General features: G+C 37.3%; 2 protein-coding genes across 2 annotated transcripts in view; one reads left to right on the forward strand and one right to left on the reverse strand.

Moving 5' to 3' along the window:
- LOC121418923 (myoglobin-like) overlaps positions 1-1,205 on the reverse strand; it is a 39,277-nt gene extending 38,072 nt beyond the window's left edge. The window contains exon 1 of the mRNA XM_041613132.1: positions 508-1,205. Coding sequence (XP_041469066.1) covers positions 508-698 — 191 coding nt within the window. The 5' untranslated portion in view covers positions 699-1,205. The remainder of the gene's footprint in view (positions 1-507) is intronic.
- A 7,707-nt stretch (positions 1,206-8,912) lies between these two features.
- The window catches only part of LOC121418924 (xanthine dehydrogenase/oxidase-like), a 40,146-nt gene continuing 22,038 nt past the window's right edge, over positions 8,913-27,020 (forward strand). The window contains exons 1-9 of the mRNA XM_041613133.1: positions 8,913-9,201; positions 17,011-17,107; positions 17,686-17,743; positions 19,399-19,495; positions 20,381-20,489; positions 23,900-24,091; positions 24,983-25,051; positions 25,564-25,644; positions 26,030-26,171. Of these exons, the coding sequence (XP_041469067.1) occupies positions 17,051-17,107; positions 17,686-17,743; positions 19,399-19,495; positions 20,381-20,489; positions 23,900-24,091; positions 24,983-25,051; positions 25,564-25,644; positions 26,030-26,171 (805 nt within the window). The 5' untranslated portion in view covers positions 8,913-9,201; positions 17,011-17,050. The remainder of the gene's footprint in view (positions 9,202-17,010; positions 17,108-17,685; positions 17,744-19,398; positions 19,496-20,380; positions 20,490-23,899; positions 24,092-24,982; positions 25,052-25,563; positions 25,645-26,029; positions 26,172-27,020) is intronic.

The raw sequence follows: 27,020 nt of genomic DNA on the forward strand, positions 1-27,020 counted from the left end.
TCATTGTGTTGGTTTGTATGGGCATGAAATGGGCCAACCACTTTCACCCTCTTTCCCTAATCTTCCTCTCACTCGACTTGCACCAACCAAATATATAAATAACATGCAGGGTGATTGAACCGATACGTGCATTATTCAATAGCATCTCTTTAAAATGTGAAATCACAGCTTACGTAAAGAAGCAATAATCATTATCATTGGTGTATTGACAGGCAGAGATAATTGATATAGACTTTTTTCTATACACATCCATCAGCACGGGGTTCAGGATAAAATCAGTAAATCATTTACAAACAGGTCTAAATTTTGACATTTTCTATTAAAAAAAATTGAAAATTAAAAAGAGCTTAAAAGTATAAAAAAAAAAGCCGATGAGAAGGGGGACAAGGCAAATGAATATATTGATAGATTTAATACTATTGAAGGTCTGGTCTGACGAAGCAAACAAAATGAAATGTAGCCTACAACGCGTTTATCGGTATGTTCACATCTTATCTAGATCGTTACCTCAATAGTGTGTTCATTCCAACCCCTTCCATGTCCCTCTGGACGGCTTTCCAAGACTTCTCGAGACTGAACTTTTGTCTTGCTGTGAGAGGTAGACGAGGGTCGGTCGGTGGTGGAGCGCTTGGCTCGGGTAGCTTCCCGTTAGAGTACCCACCTCGTTTAACATCAGCCGTAGATGATGAGCAACCCATGAGTTCCAAAAAAAAGGATGTCTTCAGCGTGTCATATCCAGGCTAAGTTAGGATTCTGTGTCGCTAGATAAAATCATGGTATTTATCCTCATTATTACCTCATGTTAATGCATTTCTCAGTGGAATAAAGGGGTTTCCCACTTAACTTGGCTCTTTGCTCCGTTTTGCCCGTGGCGCCGCGAAATGAGATGAGTATTCCAACAGACAGTTGGCCTGTAACCTCAGCGTTGATGTTGTCGATAGCTGGACCAAAAAAAAATGGATTCGGTTTCTTTGTTTTGTTAGTAAAATGCTCACTTCGCTCTTACCACTTTACTATAACGTTCACATCCATGACAAAAGTTAGAAATGTTAAAGACTTGTAAATTTCAGCCTGAGAAATCAATCATCACGCAGCGATCATAAAGGTGGCTAGGGCCGATTATACTGATAATGAACGCATGAGTGTAGTCACTGTCTGATCTGCGGGTTGGAGCCTATTGTGTATCCTCGATTCAGCAGCTAGCTCAAGCGGTTGCCAAAGCACGCTTTATAAAAGAGATGGGATGCGTTTTGCGTTTGATCATGCGTGTATGTCGATTGTGTTTTCGAGATGGATGTGCATGGCGTGGGGGTGTGTATTAGGCACTTGTGCTTCGTGGGATTTGCGTTTCTCGCGATATTCGTATATACCTTTGCTCATCACTGCTATGAATGGATGTATGAAGCCCATCTCGATTTTCTCATCAATCATTTTCCAATTCACCCTCTCAATAAAATAAAATCCTACGCATTTCTGCTTTTTAAAATGAAATGAAACATAGAAGCTCTCTTTTGATCTGCACTGTATTCTCGTGAGAATAGGCATACCCCGCTTTAAAATATACAGCTTTAGAATATACCTTTTTATGTTAACAGGTGGAGCAGGTATTTTTCAAAAGGGGGGCACATTTTCTAGAGGAATATTTTTACAAGCAAAAACAAAAGGCCTTCATTTTCAAAGGGGGACCGGGCACACGTCTTCTGTTTAAACGGCATTTTTACATTACAAATTTTAATTGTGCTGCCCAAGGAGGGGGGGGGGGGTACGGGCCAGATCCGCCAGTGAGGTGGGTGTTATATGAACGTTTAAAAATGATCGGAATTTTTTTCTTACTTCCGAAATCTAAATGACAATCGCAATGTCATTATGATGACACAAACGAACGCAAACGATCCCACTATGTATTTGATGAAATATTGTAACCGTGATACCACAGTAATGATCTCTTTTTATATATCTCATGTCTTTTCATGTGTTGGATAACTTGAAACACATGCAAGACATTAATTCATAATTACTTTCAATTAGAATTTAAATGATTCCGCAATTTTACAATTCATTATTTTTAAGCCCGTATCAAAGTGGGTTCACTTTGTACAAAATTGGTAATTCTTGTCGACGAAAACAGTTCACCAAGGAAATAGAATAGGTCGACATTTATTTCGAAAATTCTACAAGGAAAAGATTTTTTTATAAATAAGTCGACATGCCTTAGAATCAAGATCGCAATTTTATCCTAGATTCCAAGAAAAAATCTATAATGAGATCTTGATATGACAAGCATAGCTTAAGCATAGCTTGGGATGAAATATCACAAAGTAAAAAGTCACAATGTACGCGGAGGTTGATATAGGAGGCCATATGCATACCTGCAAGCTGTAGATAGTTATTCTTATCACTATTTAGTAATTAGTATTTTGATTAGATAATTGCTAAACTGACTCCATCGGAGTAATGAAAGGCAAATGAATAAAAACAAAAACAAAAAAAGAGAAAATAAACAATGATCTATAGAGAATCGCCGAATCGGCATTCATTTACAATGGATGCCATGGAAGCTCTTGATGAAGATTGAATGGAAATGACGAGAGGGAAGCAGAGGGCAACAGATTGAAATTGCTGAAAGCATTTCATACGAATTTACGCATCGGGTATAAATTATTCTCTAGTAAATCATGAAACAAAGTACGATGGAGTCTGTTCTCGTGAATGGCGATTTTCATCGTCAACTCCTCTTCCCATCAAAAAGTATTTAGTTTAACCATCATCGCCCACGATTGCGAAGACCTTCCAAGAAAAAGAATGAGAAGAAGCAGAAGAGCGTTGTGGCCCAGTGAATTAGTCTTCTGACTTTGAAACAGAGGGTCGTGGGTTCGAATCCCAGCCATGGCGTAATTTCCTTCGGGAATAAATTCATCCACATTGTGCTGCACTCAACCCGGCAGGATTAATTCCTTGAATGCATGAGCGTTGAAAGGCAGATCGAGCTAAAGCCGGGGTAATGATAATAATAACATTGCGCCTCAGAATAGAATATTTATGGCGCTATATAAATGCCTATTATAATTATTATTATCATTATTATATTCATTATTACTATTATTATGAAAAAGAAGAAGATGAAGATGAAGGAGCCTGGAGGTGAAGGAAAGAGGAGAAAGATGAGAAAAGGACAAAGAAGAAAAAAAGTAGAAGAAGAAAAAAGAAAGCGAAAAGGCAGAAGGAGAGAAGATGATGATAGTGATAATAAAAGAAGAAGAGAATAATAAGAATAATACCGAGGAGGAGTCAGGCGCGGTTTTAGGGGGGGGGGGGCTTTGGGGACTGAAGCCCCCTAAAAATTTTTTTTTCAAATAAATAAATAAACTTAGCTCAAACCCCCCAAATAGGTTATGTAGGCCTTATATAGGTGTATTTTTTGTATTGATTAATGCAGTATTCCATTCATGTCTTTAAAGTGCTCTAAAATCAAAGTTTTAATTATTAAAATCTGAAAATTTTCTCGCTCGGTCGCTAAAAGCTACCTCGTAAAATATTATCTAAATTTAAAATACATGAATACGAGTTATAGTGCGAGTATAAAAACTCAATGACCTCCTACGATATGTGCCTTGCGACTTCCCTCCAAATTAACCACCCTATAGATTATCCACCACGAATATAGCAAAGCTAATGCCATAAATTTGAAGTTTTAACTCTGAACCTGTCCGTGATTTGTCAAAAGCGCTCCGAATTTTCGTCATTTTAAAATATATTTTTAAGAAATCAGGATTGCCGATCGATGTTTCGGATGGCGAGAGGGGGTGAAAACAATGTCCAAATTTTCGGAGCACTCTGTGGCCTAAATTACAATGTAAAATTTTGCACATGAAACACACCGATAAATTTACAATTTTATATGTTAAATAGTATTCTTTATGTCAAATTTAATTTATAGCGCTTTAAGATGTTTTTTTTTCAAACACATTTTCCAATAGATTCTTAATTTTTTTATTTTGTCAAAATTATTGAGCAGGGAAAATCGAGATGTTTGCCGCATCCCCAATATTTTCGTGGCCATCACCTCCTGCTCCCCGCCCCATGATAGAAGCAACATGGGGAATGATTCGACTATTTTCTCTACAATACTGTATATTGTATAGTCTTTGTGTTATACAGGGCACAATGATCATTCATTTTGGTCGTATTCTTTGCCGCCTTCATGCATGTTGAGTATCCAATTCAGTAATTTCTATTTATTTCTTATTGTTTGCTTGTAAATATAACAGTTCTAATTAGCTTCTTTCTGGACCCCATGGAAGACCAGCAGTGTCGTGCCTGTCACAGCTGAATATGGGTTATCCGATTCCATTTTGTTGTTTCTCTCACCCTTATATATATATGTATGTATTTGTCTTTTTTATGTATTCTGGATCGGAAAAATAAATACTACTACTACTACTACTAAAGATGTTGCAGATGGAAGTTCATCCCGGGAGTTCATCAGGTGCCCCAAATACTAGGTTTCCCTTTAAAAAAATTATCCTTGGTCATCACATTCCCTCGTACTATTTTGAAGGGGGTGTCATTGACATTAAGTCCCCATCTCCGGCCATGTTTCACCTTTTACGTTAAAAGTCTTTTAAAAAACGCCTGGATAGAGTATACAACACAAACCCATTTCCTTATAACTAGTCCTACCCCCCTCGTTAAATGCCCTTATCTACATCTATAATAATCCTCACTCATTTTGTACATGTGCTTCTTTTTTGTTTTTAGCTCGGTCGCTACGCCCCCCTCGCATACTATTAGAAATATATATATATATTTTTTATCTTTTAAGGGGGAGACTAGCTACTTGAGCAGTGTAAGGCTATCCACTGTAGGCGATTTTCATTGTATTGAATAAACCAACGTCAAAATTTCTCAAGTTGCCCCCCCCCCCCCCCCAGCCCCTCTCGAACCGCGCTGGGGGGGGGGGATAATGAGGAAGACGCAGGTGGGAAAGCGGATGAGTGGAGTTCAGTGGCGTGGGTTCACGAGTGTTATGATCGATATACACCATCTTTCGGGCTGCAGAGGGCAGCACGGCGAGACAGAGTTCTTGACATAGGAGATGTATCTCTATGGTTCTTGATTTGGAAATCGGATTGACAATCTGACGACATGGTTAATTTCGTTGTCAGGTAATCACGGAATAAACTATTCAATGCAGGGGTGGATTCATGATTTTCCACCAAGGTTTTCAACCAAAAATCAAGTACATTTCGTCCACGAAAAAATATGACAAGCAAAAAAAAGGGTCTTACTTTCAGGGGGGGGGGCACACTTTAGGTTTAACACCATTTTTACATTCAAAATTTCAATTGTGCCTCTTAAAGAGGGGGGGGGTAGGGCACGGCCGGTTGTGGCTCAATGTATGCAATGTTGTGAACAATCAGCTTTATCAAGATTGGAGATTGACTCTCTGCATTATGGGGTCGTGATATAGTATGACTCCGTCCCCTATATTAAGGCCTAAAATTTGGGCCTATTTTTTGTTTTTGCTCCTGATTAGTTTCATGTAGGCCTAGATAATTTTTTTAAAATTCTATATGCACTCGCTTTCCTTGTTACCCCTCTCCACTCTGCCCTCTTCCTACTTATATCCTTCCATTTCTTTATGTTAAAGTGGTACCAACATCAGGTGCATGCATAATATAAAGCACTGGCGTAAATCCGTGTTGATGGGTGGGGGGATGACTGAAATATTTTGGCATTTTTTTTGCAATCATGTTTTTAGATATGCAAGGAATTGTCACTGATATGTCCACATTGGCGTACCGTGGGTCACGGCATTGTGGGGGCATCAGCAAAAAAATTAATCACTGAGTGAGCGCGCGAAGCGCGAGCTGATTTTTTTTATATTCACATCTAAAAGGGGACATTATAATCAAATTTATGATATCATGATAGGTACCTGTCTTGCTAAACAATGCGAGCGCGAAGCGCGAGCTGAAATTTTCGTATATTTTGACCCCAAACAGCGAGATTTTAAGGAATATATTTCAGGAATCCATTAAGAGTATGCATATCTCACCATAGTCATCTAATGCGAGTGCCAAACGCTTGCTGATTTTATCAGAATTACATCTGAACACATGAAACACTTTTTGTAGTCATTGCAATCATGATTATCATACGCATCTCACTAATTAAATATTGCGAGTGCGAGCTGAAAATTTAGATAATTCAGACCTGAAGTGGGGCATTTTAAGGTTTTTTGTAGGAATTAACTAGGACCATATACGTATTTCATTAACTAAATGATGCGAGCTCGAAGCGCGAGCTGAAAATTTTTGATATTCAGATAAGAAGAAGGGACATTAGGAATTCATAAAGAGCAGACATATCTCACCAATCCACTAATGCGAACGTAATCACGGACAGGAAATGTTTATATACGAAGACCATAACATGGGGCAATCACTTTTTTAGTCATGTAAAAGAAGCATATGTCACTTTATAAAGAAATGATAACTCAAGTGCTAGGAAATATATTTGGCTTATATTGACTTGAAAAAGGGATGTTTTAGTACAACATGATTATATATCAGATGTTGTTTGAAGGTTTGCATGGTGGCATGTACAATTGCTGATGTGGTTTACGGTACACCATGTGGAGTGTTATAGAAGCAGTGGATAGAAGAAGAGAAGGAAGTGGATAGGCGAGAAAGTGGAGATTTGAGAATAGAGTATTCTTTCTTGAGAATAGTCCTGAAAAGGACTGTAAACCAGAAGGAATGTTGAGTGAGAACAGCTTGAGTAGTAGAGCTGATGAGGAGATGCTGGCTTGCGTCGGCGAGTAGAGATGATGAGTAGTAGAGAGACTCTATTTCTTATGTAATGTAATACAATATGATATGATATAATAATTCTTCTTCACCCACTATGTATCTCTTTCTTTCTGCCCTTTTCCCACCTCTTTTCCAGAGCCTCTTTTGCCAGCCGATGGGAGGGGGGCACGTTGCCCCCATACTTTGCGCCACTAATGTTCATGTTGCCCCTTAAGTCGGTGGCATCTGAGATTTCAAACTCACCCTGTGGAAGTGAATACCTCGTTACGTAGTCTACGGCAGTAACATTATTATACCGCTATAGTCGTTACTATTTGATATGCATGGAAGTTTAAATGATAATTGTGATCATCACCATGATCTGAAGAAAGTGAATATTGTTTTGAATCTCATGAAACAGTGCTTTAAAAATCAGTGCTGCAACCCGGATCTCTTCAAGAAAGGAAATCAAATTAATGGTGAAAGAAATGAAATAAAGTCATGTTTGAAGACGATTAATTTTCATTTGATTGGATTTACTGTTTTCTTTCACAATGGTACCATACACTTTTCATGACATGACGAACATAAATAACTGATTATGCCAACTTTTTTTCTTGCATGAATCAGAACTACTGTACTAAAAATATAATTCCAAACTAAAATGATCTACTACCACATCATTATAACATGCACAATTTGCAGTTAATGATGATGTGAGAAGACAGGAATAACCGCCGTTTCTGGGGTCTGGGAATTTACTTAATTTCTGACATTTTCCTATAATATGTATTGGTGAGAGTAACCAATACCAATAACAAAATACTGAAGCTATTCAGTTTTATTTTTGGTCTACGTTATATGTATCACTCATTCAATGAACAAGGTTATGATATAACCTTGTTCTCACATCTCTATGTGTGGCAAAACAAGGTTGACAATGTTTGGATTATTTTCTCTTTTTTGGGACAAATGCTTGATTTTTTTACACTGTCAGTTTCTATTATATAACTTGGCTCTTAAGTAAATTTGATTCTCTAAATTATTATTTCTTTATTAAAAATAGAGCCTGAAAAATGAAAATTTTCTTGCCATATTACATTCCACCAATAGAGGGCGTACAGAAAAATATGCACAATTTGCAGGATTTTCATCATAAATAGATTGCTTTATAAAATATGCCTACTTAGTTTAACAAAACTAATAAGAACAAGGTTATAATGAAAAGAAATTCATGTTTTCCAGGCCTGGACCTGGCTACAATTTAAACAATTGCACCCATGTATTTTGATGGGATAAGATTCCCAATAGATAATTGCATGACTCGACATTTTCTCACGTTCCATTATGGCAATGTGGGTTTTTTTTTTAATCTCGTTTGCTTACAGTATTTTCATCGTCTTAAAAAAAACGACATAATAGCTGTAATAATTACACAGGTTATAAAGCTACAAACCAATATTCCACCCGACCTTACCAAATAAATCCTGCGTACGCTACCATGACTTATTCTGTCTTCTCTTACACTTCATTTTTATATGAAAGGAATTAATTTGAAAGGTAAATACAATAACTCCAAATTTACCGTAAACTTAAAATAAGCCGATATAAATTATGTAGGCCTATTATGGCGCCTTGAATTTTCATTTTTTTTGTCTTAAAGGAAGTTTATTTATTTTAGTTTTAAAGTCACGAAAGTTCTGACAAATGAATAAAAATGAAAGTATAGATAATGAATTTGTAGTCAGTAGCCCGGGTCAGCCGCTCAGAAGGCCGAGGGAGAAAAGGCGATACATGCCAACTGCTACCTTCTCAATGGACAATTTTTGAGTGACCGTGGACACACCTTTGACACACCCCTATTTAGATTAGTCTGTGCGTAAAGCCCTTTGTAGTAACTAAAGTTGAATAAGAAACGTTTGAATAAACCGTACTTCAAAAATTGCTTGTAAAAAATATATTACAGTTTTAAAATTATATATTCTTCCTTCAAAAACTTCAAATTTTTCAATACTTAAGTTTTATTGCATATTATTTGATAAAACGGAATTGAAGATAAGACTATCTGGAGCGTTATCTCCGTTACGTGTGTTGGGGTCAGTGAAGATGTATGTTATGAAAACTATTGTACATGCATGTACGGTATACGGTATGTTATGCATGGGCGCATGGGCACACTGAACGAGAAGTGCATACATTACACAAAGGCTGTTTGTTGTTGAATTGTGGAAACCATCCTGAACTGACGAAGATCGTGCAGCAACCTTCCCCTTCTCATTCGAATAAAAAAATCAACTGATTGTACGGGAAAAAGGAACTGAATTCTCAGACTCAAGCCAGGCAAGGAAGGTACGCCTCCCAGTCCCACACCGGCTACGTACGGGAGGCTGTAATTGAAACCAAACGGGTAAGACCAATTCAAGAATGATTTTGACATGATTACTTGCCAATAAATGCCTAATAGATTCAAGTTCAAGTTTCAATCATAATGTGATTTAATTGTCAATGATGATGCGAGAAAAACAGGAATGACCGCCATTTCTGGGGTCTGGGGATTTACTAGACAGCCTGCAGCCATCTGTTTCGAGGAGATTTTGTAACATTTTAATTTTTTGAATTAAAAAATTTCTCCTTGTACACAGACGGCTCGCGTGCAGCCACCATAATGAGGGGGTGCACAACCTCGTTCGTAGGATGAATGGTTAACAACGCAAAATCCCCCCCCCTCCGGTGGGGCTCATCGATTTTTGTCTTTATTTCATAAAAAAATATACAAAGAACTGTCTGTACCAAAATAAAGATTACTATTCCGTTTTGGCCTGAAATTAATGCACCAAAACGGGGACAAATAAACTTAAGTTAAAAGGGCGAAAAAAGTGACTTACTTCGGCTGTCGCGCAACTTCACTTCCTTGTTTTATCCAAACTTAATACATTCACTTCCTTGTTTTATCCAAACTTAATACATACAAAATGGAGAAAGAAATTGTCGACTTTGATGCAGAAATGAAGAAAGAAATAATCAAAACCCGTGCAAAAATAGAAGAGTCTCATGCAGAAATGGAGACAGAAGTTAACATATCTCATGCAGAAATGAAGAAAGAAATCAAGGAATATAGAGCAAAAACAGATGAAGAAATTGAGGAGTTTGTTGCAGAAAACGAGAAAGAAATAGTCAAAACTGATGAAGAAATGGAGAGAGATATAGAGGAATCCAATGCAAAAAACACTGAGGAAATGGACTTTGATTTTAAAGACAAAGATATTGGAGAAATCCTTTCAAATGGTGCTTGTACTGCACATGACACACTTGTTGACATTTCGTATGATAGTGAAACTCATGCAAATACTGCAGACAGTGGAGATCTTAAATCTGACATTCCAAACACAGAAATTAGAGAAGTAGACTCAGACCCTGCGGATGTACATGTAGATGACCATGATGGAGACAGAGAAACTGAGGCAATTGTCTCAAATGGGTCAGAAAGTGGAGATAATGACTCTGATATTGCAAATAAAGTAAGCAGAGAAATTGACTCGGATAACATTGATACAGATGATGAGGGAAATAGCTCTGAAGAAGCAGATACAGAGAATGGAGAAACTGATGATAATTCAGAAACAGAAGGAGAAACTGACTTGGATGATTCTGAAACAGAAGCAGACGAATCTAATGATATGCACTCGAATAATGATGATACAGTAACTGAAGAAGAGTTTGGTGAGGTGCACAGAAAAGCAGGTGTCGACTCTATCATTGGACATTTGAAAATTTTGTATACCAATAGTGACTGTCTACTCAACAAACTGGATGAACTCTCTCTGCTTCTGGAACAATGTACAGCTGATATTGTTGTTATCTGTGAATGCCTACCCAAAAATTATGATATCAAGCCGACTGTGCAAAATTATCAGCTTGAAGACTATGTCCAATTTTCAAATATTGACAAAGAAGATGTAAGAGGGGTCTTGTTGTATGTGCACAAACGCTATGCTAGTTTGGTCAAGGAAATAAGTTTTGAGTCAAGCTTCGATGAATGTGTGTGGGTAAATATGAGGCTGAAAGGAATGGACTCATTAATTCTGGGAGGCATCTACCGCAGTCCAACTTCTAACAGAGATAATTCAAATACTGATATGGTGACTGAGCTGCTGTATAAAGTTGCAGATAGCAATCCTTCGCACCTGATCATCGTTGGTGACTTTAATTACCCAAACATCAACTGGGAGAACTGGACATCCCATCTTTCGCATGAACAGAAGTTTATCGACTGCTTGAGTGACTGTTTCCTTCATCAGCATATAGATGAGTACACACGATACCGGACAGGACAACAACCACATATACTGGACCTTTTGATCACCAATGAAGAAGGAATGATTGGAAATATATCTTACCTGCCTGGCCTAGGTTTAAGCGATCACCAATGTATCCTTATTAATGTAAATTTATACGCAGAACAGACATTGAGAAAAGAGGAAAGGTATCGATACCATAAAGGTGACTACCAGGCAATAAATGATACCATCATTGACAAAGATTGGTATAGTGAATTGGAGTCCATGAATGTAGATGAGTCGTGGAACTTCTTCTCAATCACCTATCAAGCAGCAATAGACCGCCACATCCCCAAGACCACAGGGGTTAGACTAAAGAAGAAGAAAGTCTGGATGACAAAAGAAGCTCTCAGACAACAAAAGAAGAAACATAGATCTTGGAAAAAATTTCGTAAAAGTGGCGATGATGTAGATTATCTGCGATCAAGAGAAGAAGCTATTAAATTTCGAAAGATGACAAGGAATCTTCGCAGGAAATTTGAAAAGGACATTGCCGACAATATCAAGTCTAACCCCAAAGCATTCTGGAGATATGCAAATAGCTCACGAAAATGCAGAGCTAATTTTGGGGTCATGAAAAATCAAGACGGAATCTCTGCTGAGAAGGATGAGGACAAAGCTGAACTCTTTAACCTTTTTTTCAACAGTGTATTTACAAATGAAAATGTGCAGCAGATCCCAACTTTGGTAGACAGACACAAAGGTAATCTCTTAACCGATTTGGACATTACCACAAGTACTGTGAAGAACAAACTGAAATTACTGAAGTGTTCAAAATCATCTGGGCCTGATGGATTTCACCCCAGAGTTCTCAAAGAAACTGCTGGAACAATTTGCATACCTCTTGCGCTTATCTTCAGAAAGTCCTTGAAAGAAGGATGTCTTCCACAATCATGGAAAGATGCTAACATCACACCTATACACAAGAAAGGAAAGAAGGATGCAGTGGAAAACTACAGACCAATAAGCCTGACCTCAGTTATCAGCAAGGTGATGGAATCTGTTGTGCGTGATGCCATCCTCAAGCAACTAATTCAGAATGATTTATTGTGTGATGCACAACATGGATTTCTTCCAGGAAGGTCTTGTATTACGCAACTGCTAGAGGTCATGGAATTGTGGACTGCCTCTCTTGATAAAGGATGTGAAATCGATGCCATCTACCTTGACTTTTGTAAGGCTTTCGACTCTGTGCCACATGAACGACTAATGAGCAAGCTAAGATCTTATGGTATAGCAGGTAGTCTGGAGAAATGGCTTTATAGTTTCTTGACTCACCGCAGGCAGAGAGTTGTCATCAATGGAAAATCATCACAATGGTTACCTGTTAGAAGTGGCGTGCCTCAAGGTAGTGTTCTCGGACCGATGGTCTTTGTTGTGTTCATCAATGATCTGCCGGAGGTAGTTAGCAGTATCGTAAAGATATATGCTGATGACACCAAACTGTTCAGAGAGATCAGAATGGAGGAGGACTGTGACAGGCTGCAAGCTGACTTAGACAACTTAGCTAAGTGGTCCAAGAAGTGGCAGCTTCAGTTCAATACAGCAAAGTGCAGATACCTCCATCTTGGTCATCAAAATTCCCATCATCAGTATCATCTAGATGGAGATATGCTGGAGGAAGTTTCAGAGGAAAGAGACTTGGGAGTCATCATGGACTCTCAACTGAAATTCCACTCCCAAGTAGCCAGTGCAGTCTTGAAAGCAAACCGTGTGCTTGCTACGATTCGACGAACCTTTGTGCATAGAGACAAAGACAACATCAAGAGGTTATACAAGTCACTTGTGAGACCAATTCTGGAATATGCAAATGGGATATGGTACCCAAGATATACCTCTGACCTGAAGGCTATTGAGAAAGTCCAGCGACGAGCAACCAAGCTAGTACCAACCCTGAAGGAAATGGACTATGGCAGAAGGCTACGTGCAATGAAATTACCTTCCATCAAGTACAGACTACGAAGAGGTGACATGATTCAAGTCTATAAGATAATCCACGGCATTGATGATGTGAATAGAGACCTGTTCTTCACATCAGCTTCCACTCAAGCAACCCGTGGTCATCCTTACAAGCTTTTTCTGAAAAGGAGTAGGTTGAGCGTGAGGCAAAACACCTTCAGTGTTAGAGCGGTGAGCGACTGGAATTCTTTGCCTGCTGAAGTAGTCACAGCATCAACAGTCAATCAAATCACTTCAAAACAAAACTAGACAAGTTTTGGTCTGCATGGCATTATGCTCATGCATGGGATTAGTACTAGTCACTGCATTGGCACAGCAAAGGACAAATAGCACAGATAGTGATTTATCCAAGCTAGGAAGACAACGTACAGTACAAGATAGACCTGGAAACTTGACTGCAGACACAACTGTATTTTTCCAGTAGATGCGGTATAAAGGTATAAAGGTAATACATAAACATATGGCCATTGAGTCCCTGTACAGATCGAGCTAGAACTTCAGTCTCTGTATTTGGTGAGCGGAACAACCAAAAGACAGAGACTGAAGCTTTTTTGGTCTAGGGATTTACTTACATAGGGACTTACTTTTCCTATCAGTATCATGAACGAAGCCAACGTCGTTCAGCGGAACAACCAAAATAGAGACTAACGCTATTTAGTTATAGTTTTGGTCTATGTATGATGTGAGTAACCCAGAGTCACCCAGAAGGTAACCAGGATGCCACAGGTAATAAATAATACAGGGGCTGCGGAACGGTTTTCAAAGTGGGGGGGGGGGGCTGACCCACTCACACATTGTACGAGGTTAGTATGTACTAACCTCGTACAATAGACCGTGTTTGACCCTGGATTTCGAAGTAGTCGGTAAATATCGCTTCATTGCTGAAGTAATATTTGACGAAACTCCTCGCTACGCACCGGGGCTCTTGCCGGTAAGTAGCGATAGATTAAAGAAATAGGAAAATAATAATAAAATAATAATCATTAAAAAAAAGGAAATTTTGCTTACCTCGGCCTCGAAAGTGACTTCGCTTGTCTCTTCCACGGAAATACAAGGAAGCCCGTTGGTGGCGCTAATAATTTCACAACCTTGATTCAGCTCCTCGGTAATTTTATAACTGTATAATTCTTTGAATGCGCAATCCTTATGATTAATTTACTAATTATGGGCACCAGTGAATGAAATACCTTCAAAAACATAATTAAAGATTGTTATTGGTGATGATAACACTTATTTGCAATGAATTTAAAAAGATGACTAATAAAAAAAAATGAAAATAATATACGTGCCTGGAAAGAAACCAGCAGTACAAGCTTTAACGAACGTCAATTATACGTATACGGTATCCCAAAGTCTATACAATGAAAAGATTGGACACTTCACGGACTTCGCATAATGCCTTGCGTCGATTTTCGTGTAGATTAGTGTAGGTGCCTAGTCTTTCCCTTGTCGTGTCTTTGATATGAATATAAATCGCATGCCCTCTTTAGGCGAAAATTGATATCCGCGCTGAGCAGATTTCATCTCCGTAAAATCTTCACTAAAGATCAAGAAAATATACATGTTTTTTAAAAGAAACTTCAAGGAGAAGTCATGGAAGGATCTAAATGATTCGGTAAGTTTCATAGCAGAATGTGATATATAAAATTCTAAGTAATATTTTATGTGGGCAAAAGCCCAGCAAAGTTTAACTGTGTCGTGTGTGTCACGTGCATACGACTGATATTCCTTCGCACGCCAGATGCTTTGAACCCATGGGTGGGGCTGACCATGCAAAAAGTCACAATCATATGGTAATTTTTTTACAAGGTGTTTGAAAAAAAGTGGGGGGCTGAAGCCCCCCACCTCCGCGGCTCCTTTAATAACATGGATACCTTCGAGGTTGGGGTACCAAAACCACCCAAAATTAAAGAAAAAAAAGAAATCATGCTCTAACAGACAGCAGAATCCTGACCGAGTCTAGTTTACGCATATGCGCCATTGTATATTGATCAGCCAGTTTTGTTTGCAATTTGGAAATATAGTGAACGAACGTGGCCCTTTTCTTTGACTGGCTACTGCCTCGATGTCGGGATTCTGATGTCTGTAAAACCCCTGGGAGGGGGGTACTTGACCAAAAAGTGGTAGGTATGTGCCACCGGTGAGACAAAAAAACGGGGGCTTTGGAGCAGGCTTACATGTATTGTAAAAGGAGGGTCCTCCGAACGGGCTTTGGAACTACAAATGTTTGTGAAAATGGGGTCCTTGGAACGGGTTGCATTATTTGCATATTGACGAAATCAACGTCGCGGAGATAAAATAGCCCCTACCCTCTTTTAGGTTTATTTTATTTTTTCTTCAAAGTATCTAGGGCGCAAGCACATCACCCGCGTTGCAATGGCCAGATGCGCGATGGGTATGTCTACGCAGCCACTACTCTGTTGCGTATCTTCATAGATATGCAAGATAAAATTTTATCTGAGACTGAGAGAATAAATATCCCTTCAGAATACCAATTTCATTTTAAGAGATACAAAATAAAATATTCTAAAGATAAAATGACCTCAGAATACTGCCCCAGGCCTGTGCCCCCATAGAGCCATTGTCAATATTTTTAATGTAAATATGCCATTTGTGTGCCCCCCCCCTTGAAAGTTACAGCATGATGGGAATATGCCGTTAAAATGAAATTGAGGAACTTTTCTTTATTCTTTTTTTTTTGCTTGCCCAATTACGAAATAACATTACCAGTTTAAATATGGTGAAAACTTTTTTTTCTTGTCAAATTTTGTACCCCCCCCTTTTGGAAAATCCTAGATTTCCACTGCCTCATATCCATTATGTATTGCATCCAATACAAGATTATTGCAAGAGATTGCAATCTAGACTGCCATTTCTATCACACAATACATCCAATGATCTCCGTATATAATGCGTGGTGGGTATGTGCCACAGAGGGGACCCCCATTTTTACCCTCAAATTTCCATTCCAAGGCATAGCATTTTTAGCTTATTCAGAAAAGGAACAAAAAAAGTTGTTCCAATGCTTAGCATTTTCTTCTTATTGAGAAAAAAGAAGAAAGAAATCTGTTCCAAAGCTTCGCATATTTTGTTACAACATTCCAGCAGTCTTGATCTGCTACAATGAGCTGTAATTTTGGTGAAAAGCGGCTGCAGAGCGCTGTCCGACCATTGCATCTGCGCTAGCGCACACAGCGCCGTTCCAAGGCCCCCGTTTTTTGTCTCGCCCGCGGCACGTACCCACTACATTTTTGGTCGAGTGTCTCCCCCCCCCCGGAGAGCGCTGAAAAAGCGCATTTCTAATTGGATATTGATTGAAATATAGGTGTGTCTTATAGAGATAAAATGAAGATAAAATTTTTTTTATCAGAATACCAATTCGGAGAGATTTTAAGGGTATTTTATCTCACTGATATAATATTTTATTTTATCTGAGATGAAATGGATCTCAGAATACCACCCCTGATGTTGCCCCCCCCCCCTGGATCCATAACTAAAATGAGGAATCAAAGGCTAAAAAGTAAGAGGATTTATTTTTCTAAATTTTCTCGCTGTAATTGTAACATCCTGTTCTTTGCTGGTCCCCTGCGTCCGATACATGTATGTTGTGCTTTTCATTTGTTGTAATTGTTATCTCTGAAATTGTATTTTTCTTTTTTATCCCTATGCCTCTTTATAATATTTTTCAAACATTGATTTATCATGTCAAATGTATGAATTTATCTTGGATGCAAATAAAAGGCCATATGGGCCAACCAAACAAAGTTTCCCCTTGTGACAGATCACATGTTCATGAATGTAGAATACATGCATTGGATTTTTGTCTATAAAGCTTCCTTGCAAAAATGGGGAAGGGCAGATTTAGATATGAAATGGTAGTCTTATTTTTATTCATCTCTTTACAAATGCCCCTTTTTCAGGAAATCCAGATCTTGAACTTTCAGAGAGTGCTTTTACAGAATGGAGACCACAGAGAATGGAGGTTCTGTACTTCTGTTTTTCTGCAATGGCAAAAAGGTTTGTTCTAATTCTCGCTACTTGATGATGTTATTCATATGATTGCTACATTTGCTTGATCAATGGAATTGAAAGTAGAAAATAATTTTTAGAGATGAGAGTATAAATCTTCATAAATACAACTTCATGATTCAGAAAATGTCAGATTATGAGATTGCTTTGTCCTGTTTTATGAACAAAAAACAATTAGAATTTTCTCCTATATCAGTTTCTTGCCTTTTGTTTGTACTTCCTTCCATTGATGTTTTAAATGACAAAATATATGTACATATATTGTAAGGTCTTGATGTAATTGATGAATAAAAATTGGAGAACAATGGCTATGTACGAATGATTGCTTTGTTTTGGAGAAAAAAAACACCTGATTCTGAATTTGTTTTAAACATAAAGCAAGCTATTCTTTTTATCAAGATGTGTTATTATAAGCAATACTTTTTTTTGCATGTGTAAATAGGCGAAGGGTTTTTAAGACCAATTGTGCTCAAAATTTTGAGGCTGAAGTGATTGTATATGTTAAAACTATTTAAAATTATGATTAATATGTGATCAACATGTTTTCCTCATTAAACTTTCTCCAGGTCATTGAGAAAAACCCTGATCCAGAAATGACACTCCTAGTTTACCTGCGAAAGAAATGTATCCTTTAGGGAAGAATATACTTCAAAATATTCCAGTTTAATTTATAATTAATGTTGTAAGCTGAATCATTAAGTGGGACATGTAGTTTTATAGAGCTTTTTTCCCTGCCATAGTTACATCCAATGTACATGTATGTGTGTTGTTTAGAAATGGAGTTTTTCAAGAGCTGACAAAGCATTTATATACAATTTCTAAATTCAAGGAAAGTTTATTATCACTTGACTGTTCAAACCTTGTATCTCAAAATTTAAAGACTACAAGGTCAGCTCAGAAATTGCTTGATTTTATAGTTATGACCTAGATGTATATGTGTATTAAAGTAGCAACCTTCTTTTATTTTGAAAAAGTTATTTACTGGGATCAGGAGACTGTTTTCAACAATATCAGGTTGCCACCATAATAGCCCGGGGGGGCCACTTACATTGACGAGTGGATACCATGCGCGACCAAAAAAACACGTAAAAAGGATGTCCTTTTCACGATAGGGCACGTTACGTACGTAACGTGAAAAGGGTGTCAAAAACACAAAAATAATGAAAAAAGGGTATCTATTTCGCTAGGAAAATTACATGTTTAGGGTCGAATTTGCAGGGATGATAAAACAAAATTAAAATGTTTTATAAAGGATGTCTTTTTTGCCCCAACACTACGTGTTTAGAGTCCTATTTGCGCGAGGTGTAGAAGGTGGGGTCGTACTAAACCAAATAAGGTAAAGCCGACAACCAAAGGACCCGTAACAATAAAACATTCCTGTACTTGTTTAGGGGTTCATTTCAGGGAATATTTGCCAAGAGTGTTTCCAATACTTGTTAAGGGTAGGGTTTCACACGCCAATACTTGTTAAGGGGTGCATTTTCAGAATATGGAAATTACGTGTTTAGGGTGCTTTTCGAGACCCCATGGTCGCGCATGGTATCCACTCGTGAATGGAAGTGGCCCCCCGGGCATAATAGTAAAGCAGTTCATGTCATAATGCCTTCCATGCGCTTTCAAAGGTCTTGGATATTATTACCATTGCTATGCTTTTGAAATACAGCTTTTCCTGGGTTGCCCTAAGTTTTTGAATTTCAAGATTCTTTGTTTCAATAGCCCAGTGATGTTATAGATCTTTGTTGGGCTAGCGGCAGATATCAATACTGAAAGCCCCACGATAGAAATCTGGCATAATGGCCTGTACAACAATGCCAGTTTATTAGCATTGGCAAAAAATGTTTTGTTGTAAAGTTTTTGTAAATTTTAGATATTTTTCATTTATTTCAAAGATGGGGAGGTGGGTTGTTAATGAATAAAGAACATTTCAGCCATTGCCTTGGTAACCGGATGATCCTTGTACAAAATGATGCAGTTTGTCCTGAGGCACATAAGTCTGAGCCTTCTCTCTTGCAGGAAGTCTGTATTATGTTATTGTTTAACCAATCCTTCAATTTCAGTTTCATTATTACACAAAATAATGGAGCAGGTGAAAGATAAAAAACACAATTAAAAGATACCAAATGAAATTCCTGCCATAATATGAATCGGACTCCTATTTAGGTCAGGTGCCCTCATAATGAAAATAGATTTGGAAACTAGCAGTAATTATTGATCATTGATGCTTAATTCACTATGATTTGTGAACTGTTGACCTTAACTCTTGGTAACTATGGTGACAGTGGGTTTGACAGGAACCAAGCTAGGATGTGCAGAAGGAGGATGTGGAGCCTGCACTGTAATGGTGTCATCATACAACAGAAATACCAGCAAAATTGTGTATCCTTTTTCATACAACAAATAGCATTTTGTAATGTTATAGGGTGACTCCGGTTAAATTCCAGACTTCATGAATTTTAGTCTTTTTTATGGAATGCTAGGTGTCATCCTCTTTATTCAATATTCTCAGTATACTAGAAAATTCATTAAATTTCTTTGTTTTCTTTATCTCATTATTTAATTGTAAAGTCACTTTGTTTCAGACACTTTTCACAGCAGTATTAAAATCATCCAGTAACACCAGAATGTTCTGGGTCAACAAAGCTGTAGGAATGCGCACTACTGTGCTTATAAAATAGTTTGTCCTCCTCCACTCCCCCCCCAAAAAAAAAAAATTGCTCACAATGTTCTAGCTCCACTTAAATCAATTGTAATTGATGGATAAGCAGTCAGCAATTGCTCCAGAAAAGCATTATCTGAATTATGCTACGGTTACCAGTAACTTAATCAATGTTTATAAGAGACCCTCATCCTATGTGTTTGGGCAATAATCATGTAGCATTTATCAATTTTATTTTTGAGTAGTCTAAACATAACTGAAAAACATTGATTTTCAACTCTATATCACATTTTATACCAGTTTTAGGCTTTGTACACCAACATACATACACTTGCTTCCACAGCTATCGGTCCATAGCTATTAGTCCATGTGATTTTTTTTCAAAACTACTGGGTGATGAAATTAATTAATCTTGGAGTTTTAAACCTCCCCAAGTATTTACTGATGAATTCCCATTGAAAGTCCTGACCCTTTTCTTATATCCTGAAAACTATGCAATTGTCACAGGAACAAATGTGGTGTCATTATTTTACTCAAACTTCATATATTCTTCAAACCATGGCATGATGTAGTTGTTATTCTTGACTGGAATTTTGACCCATCAGTCACCATGCAGTGAATGCCTGTCTAGCTCCTGTATGCTCTGTACATGGTGCAGCAGTGACAACAGTAGAAGGAATTGGAAGCACCAAGACAAAACTACATCCTGTGCAGGTAAGGAAGAAATTAACTGACCAATGCCAAAAAAAAAACACATTGTCACTTGGGGCAGTCAGCCGTAAGCCGGAGTGTCCAAAATATCCCTTGTAAGTTGTGAAATAGCCACCTGAGGCCCGTTTCTCAACAACTGGACAAGTTAGTCATATCTTTATCCACAAACCACGGAGTTAGTTCCAATCTTACTAAACCTGTTTCACGAAAGGCTTCCTAACTAAAATACCTTGATATCGATACTATCGGTAAAAAGAGCAGACGAGACGTAGCCTTAGTAAAAAAATAGCATAATTTTCAAAAAGAAAAATTATGACAGAATTGCAAATATTGTGATAAATTGGGAAATAACTCTTTTCAAAATAATAGCACAGGTGAATTATGCATCATACATACTTAGACCATGAAGACTGGAGCATTCTATTGCAGAGAAAATCAAATTATGAATAATTCATTTCATGACTAAAAAATCACTTGTGGACGTTGAGATGGGTACCCCCTGAATATCCAATTTTAATAGTTTACGAAAGTAAACCATAATGGTTTTCTTTGTAAAATGATGATAATTAAACGGTCTTTCATGATTCTAAACGTCATCAAAATATAGTTTAACGAAACATTTTTAATTATTGATACCGAAACATACGATATTTGACAAATTATATGCATGAATTAGAGATAGAATTTATCCAACTGGTAATAGGGGTCTGAAAACCACAAATACGAGGTCAGTTATGGATGGCCTGACGTGGTAGAACCTTTATCGATTAAATCATTTTACTATTTCAAAATGAATGGTTTTGTGGCATTTGACAACAGTTTTTATAGTTTATTTGTATTACAATTATCATTGAATGCATTATCCCACTTGTTTTGTGATGTAATTTCAACCTCTATGATTGATTACGTAAGATTATAAATTTAAAATTTCTAAGCACTTTTGCATGTCATAGTCCACCCACGTGATGCCACTACGTCATTAAGAAAGAAGTTAGGACAGGTTCGGAGGTGTCATAAATATTTAGTGAAGTTGTTGTACCCGATCTTGGTAAAGAGGGCTTAGTGAAACGGTTAGCGGACAAGTAGCTCACTATCTCTGACTTTAGTCAAGAAGTTAGACTTATGACGGTGTTGAGAAACGGGCCCCTGGGCTGGTTTCATCCAGAGTTAATCTTTAGTAACTTTGCTATTTGTGGCAAATACTGTTGTAACAAGGCTCCGTAGTCAATCACATTCAGGGTTACTATGGCAATGAAAAATTTACCTTAATTGTGTAACTCTTTATGAAACATGCCCCAGGACTATAGTATACAACACAATGCTTCTTATATCAATAATTTAATTTTTGAAATTTAAAAAATGACATGGCTTGCCATATGTATGTCAGCATACACTGGCTCAATCATCCAGGCATGCCAGCCCCTTTAAAAGGTAATTTGCCCCAAAAAATCCTGTTTGGGAAGGAAGACGATTGAAGGAAAGTAGAAATGCTTGAGAAGGATCTTCAACATCTGGGCTGCAAAGAAATCCAGTGAATAGTAATACATTCTTGACTTCATGAATAAACCAAGATCACTGCTGACACATGATGATTTACTCATACTGAAATATTACTGCCACATAATATGAAGAGACAATAGTCTTCGGTAGAGTATAATTGTAGGAATGATTGAGAGAAAAAGAAAGCAGGGAAGACCATAACGTTTAAGATGGCGAGTTGAAGTAAAAGAAATGATGGGTCAAAAACTGAAAAAATGGAAGTGAAAGGGATTCTTACCAGTCCCACCTTGGACTTTGGACTTTAAATAGTAAAGATGAATAAAATAAATCATATGCGAAACTCTTTAACATGAATAGTCTGCAGCTATCTGCAGATTATCTAGTTCATCGTAAATATCATTATTATTATGATTATATTGTTTCGTGTCTATTGTATATATTTAGTTATGTATGCCACATTGTCATACTGTATATACTTGCATATTCATTTATATCTTTGTAATGATTTCTTTTGCTGTTAAAATTGATTTGAGTTGAAATGAAATAAACCAAACTGAACTGAAAAAACTGGACACAATTTTACACTTATATTGGATATATAGAATTTGTGAAGTTGCTGTTTACATGAGTGTGACCATAATCAGCAGTGTAGTTTGATCAAGTTGTTTACCCAGAGGCCCAGGTGTTGACACTAGTATTGAGACCATCTGATATACCACAGGTCTGTAGCTATTAGCATGCAAGTATGTGTTTGTAAAATATCAATGATACTGTGGAGATTGAAGACATGGCTGATAACCCTTTCTCATGCAAGTCCACCTAACATTCCCCTGCTATTATTTTACATGTACATGTATAATTGTAATATCAACTTGTGACCATGCAGTCATGTGTTTTCATGCATAAATGTAATCCAGGTTTTGGTTGGTTGGTTCATTTGTTTGAATATGAATATGAATCCTTTCAATGGTAGTGCTCAGGGTTATTCGTAGCTGTTGAATGAACATCAAATAATGGAAATGGTCATTGGCACCTCACTTATATATATATTTTTTTTTTTTGGGGGGGGTAGAGAATTGCGTTTTCAATGTCTGTGCATTTTCAATCAAACTCAAAGTCATTTCCTTTACAACGTGGAGATATGAGAGAGAATATTTCTGCATTTTGGGAATGTTAGTCTGATCCATTCAGACCATACTAAAATCTGTTTCTGAGAACTTATTCAAATCAACATTTTTCTGAGGTGGACTTGACCTTTAATTCCCATCCACCACTCAATACAATATCATACCAGTCTGAATGGCATGTACTTTCCCACTGACTATTATGCTTTTCACATTGCATTTCCTTAACCCCATACTATCCTTAACCCCGGACTATCCTTAACCCCATACTATCTTTTTTTTTATTCACACTGTCTTTCTTAACCACATTCTATCTGCTCAACCGGGGTTATTGCCTTAACCCTGGACGATCCCTCAGCTCATAAATATTGATGGTTTTACCAAACAGAGCGTGATTAACGTGCAATTCGACTTCTGTGATTGGCTAATGCTTAGCCCTGTTTCGTTTTCACAATGCATCTCTTAGCACCGCAATTGTGGTGCTAGCACCACAGTAAGCCGTCTAACCCTGCTTTTTTGCAGGGCCAGATAGTACCGTAATATTTACCGTGCTAGCCCACTTTGCCAAAATGTGTGAAAACGAAGTGGGCTAAGCTTAACCCCGGGAAATTGGTGGGGCTAAGACCCCCTCTTAGCCCCACCAATTTAGGACAAAAAGTGCAGTGTGAAAAGCATATAAGAAAATTATATGACAAATGCTGACAAGATCAAATTGCTGAGACTGATATTTGAAGGCTTTGAAGAGACATGATATTGCTGATTTAGCTTTTTCATACATGGTCCAAACAGGAACGGATTGCAAAGGCTCATGGGTCACAGTGCGGCTTCTGTACGCCTGGCATTGTGATGTCCATGTATGCCCTCCTTAGAAACAAACCACAGCCTACCATGGATGACATTCATGGAGCATTTGAGGGGAATCTGTGTCGTTGTACTGGTTACAGACCTATTCTGCAAGCTTACAAGACATTTACAAAGAAGGTAAGATTCTACTGTCATTTGAACCGATTTCCTTGCAATTGTGCATCCGGTAATTACTTATTCGCCCCAAAATTCTGCCATTCTATAAAAGAATGATACACAGGATTGTATGTGCATTGGTAGGACTAGCGAGCATGCGGTAACTATGGAAACTAGTCTAAACCCACTCGGCTGAGCCTCATGGGTTTAAAACGACAGTTCCAGAGTTACCTTATGCTCACAAAACCTACGGGTACACCCACATCTGTGCATCATTTGTATAACATAAAACCTTACGGTAGAAGTTGAGTTGTTTGTCTAACTTTATTGTCAAAACAGCAAGTACATTGAGATATTTCATGTAAAGTACAGTTGTAGAATAGAACACAAAGAAATCTTTCAGTTGATCAAGGAACTGTTTTAAAAAAGATATTCTGAAAAGAAGAGGCAGTGAAAGTGCAGCAAGAAAGCTCTGAGTAGACACCTCATTGAAGGGGGAGGGGGCAAACCATCATTATGTCAACAAGGACTTACCCCTCCAACCCCCTTGTCTGATAAAACACACAGACTGGGGTGTGAGTGGTCACTAAAATAAGAGCTAGAAAAAGGCTAAAGAGTGTAAAAAATATAGCTGCAATTGAAAGAACTCACATAATTTTGTTCACAGGAATGCTGAAATAAGCTGAAATCAACTAAAAAGCTAATCCTTCATACCCCTGCAAAGAGAGCCAAAGGAGTTGCGTAATTTAAGGGTTATGATTGAGTTTGGGAAAGAATTAGGTTGAGGATTAGCGTTGGGTCCATGGTTTGGTTTAGAATTTTGTGAGTGTAAAAACAAAAATCACTAATAATCTATTCTTAGAAGGAGAAATTGTTGAAAAGGTTTTTCTTTCTTTCTCTCTTTGTTCTCAGGATGGGTGTTGTGGAGGAGGTTGTCAGAATGGTCCATCACAAAACAACAGTGTACCTGATAATAAAGAGGTAATACCAAGACAAAGTGTTCACAGGATGTTAACAATTAGCAATGGTTTATATGACATGCACACATAAGTATTATTCCATTAGGGTTATTACTATAAAAAAATGCATATGATACCAAAATAATAGTTATCAAGCTCCATTGAAAACATGTGTAGAGATTGAGAGAGAGGGGGGGGGGTGGAGGTAGGGAAAGTTGTTTGTGTATTATTTGTATTGAAGTGTTGTTAAGATTACACCAATTGTTTCACTCCTCAGGAACTTTCTTAATGGATTAAATTGAATGTTTAAATTATGAAGTCTGCTTCAAGGGAAGTCCTCTTTTACAGTACATGTTCTACAGTTTTTCAGGTTTGAATCACTGCTTGCTTTGGCTTTTGAGAGAAAACTTACTAATAAGTCCATACCACAGTTTAGTTGTACCTCATTTTAACTGACTACTCAAGGGACAGAATTCTAGTATCTAATATCATACGTTCCACTGTATGTGTTGTCTCTATTTTTTTTCAACATAGGAATCAGGACTTTTGTTTGACCCAAAAGAATTCTCAAAGTATGATCCTTCTCAAGACCTCATCTTCCCACCAGATCTATTGGTAAGATTTGATAAATGATAGATTATACTTGTATCATATTGGAATTTTATCTCTTTGTAAAATAAGGACATTAATTTTGATCAAATTAACATATGTCGTACAAGTAGCAGTTACCTTTTTATGAATTATAGCTTTCAGGCCTTGTTTTGTGAGAGCTATTTACATTTGTCTCCCATTAGCTCTTTGTTTTCCGCAGGGAGTAAGGCTGTTCTGTTAACCAGGAAAAGAAATATTTGGATAGAATATTTTGATGAAATTTACATTTGTAATATGTGGTACTCTGATAAGATTTAACGAATCCATACCCACCTTCACAGTTTTCATTTATTGCAATAAATAATCATACTGATGTTTTTTTAATCAATTTCTTTTTCAATTTGAATAGCTTAGTGCAAATGAACCTGCACAGACAGTGTGTTTCCGAGGGGAGCGTGTCACATGGTTCCAACCTGTGACCTTTGATGAACTTCTTGATCTCAAGGTCAAATATCCTCATTCCAAGCTCATCGGTGGAAATTCAGAAATTGGTAAGTTTTAAGTCTTTTCTGTTTATGATTTCCTTTTTTTTGTTATCAAATTGTATTGTCATGTATATTAAAATAATGTCATTACTCCTTTTCTGTAACCAGCTTATTAAAAGAAATTCAATGTTTGGTATAATACAGTATAATCATTATTTTCTACTGTAAGCCAAAAGTCTATACTATTTTAAAATGTTGATTTCTATTCTGCATTCTTGATTCCTGAGGATGGTTACTAAGTACAAATCCTGTGGTATTAAGAATATTGATCAATTCATATCAATCTGTAAAGAGAGGTCAGGGTCGTGGAAGTCTGCTAAAAATAAACATTGAAAAAAAATTAGCATTGTAGATCCGAGTATTCCATCAAAGTGACATTCTTCACAGGTTACAATTCTACAGATTTATTTCTGCATTTACATTTAAATTACCTTATTGGCTTATTGGCGCTAATGGCACATTTAATGCAGATAAAATCTAATAAAATCCATTGTGCTATGTGGGTTATAAATGAAATTTATTTGAAAACCACAATGAGTCCATATGGCTGTATTGTTATTGTACTAATGAAAATTGTGCTACTCGACCATATAGCCGTATGATGAATGTGAGTAATATTTCACTGAGGTTTGTCAAACAGGAAGGATCCAGCCTTGAGTTATGCAGTCAAGTGCTAAATTAAAGGGAGAATTTTTTTTTAATACTTCAATGTAATATTATTACATATGTATTTTGAATTCCTCCATACCTTATTTTGGTTAGCTCACCTCTCATTACAAAGAGATTTACCGGTACAAAGAGAAAAATAGTTCTAAAAAAAGAGACTATCAATCATTAAGTTGTTTGGAAGTAATA

This window comes from Lytechinus variegatus, chromosome 7 (assembly GCF_018143015.1).
Source record: "Lytechinus variegatus isolate NC3 chromosome 7, Lvar_3.0, whole genome shotgun sequence".
NCBI classification, from domain to species: Eukaryota; Metazoa; Echinodermata; class Echinoidea; order Temnopleuroida; family Toxopneustidae; genus Lytechinus; species Lytechinus variegatus.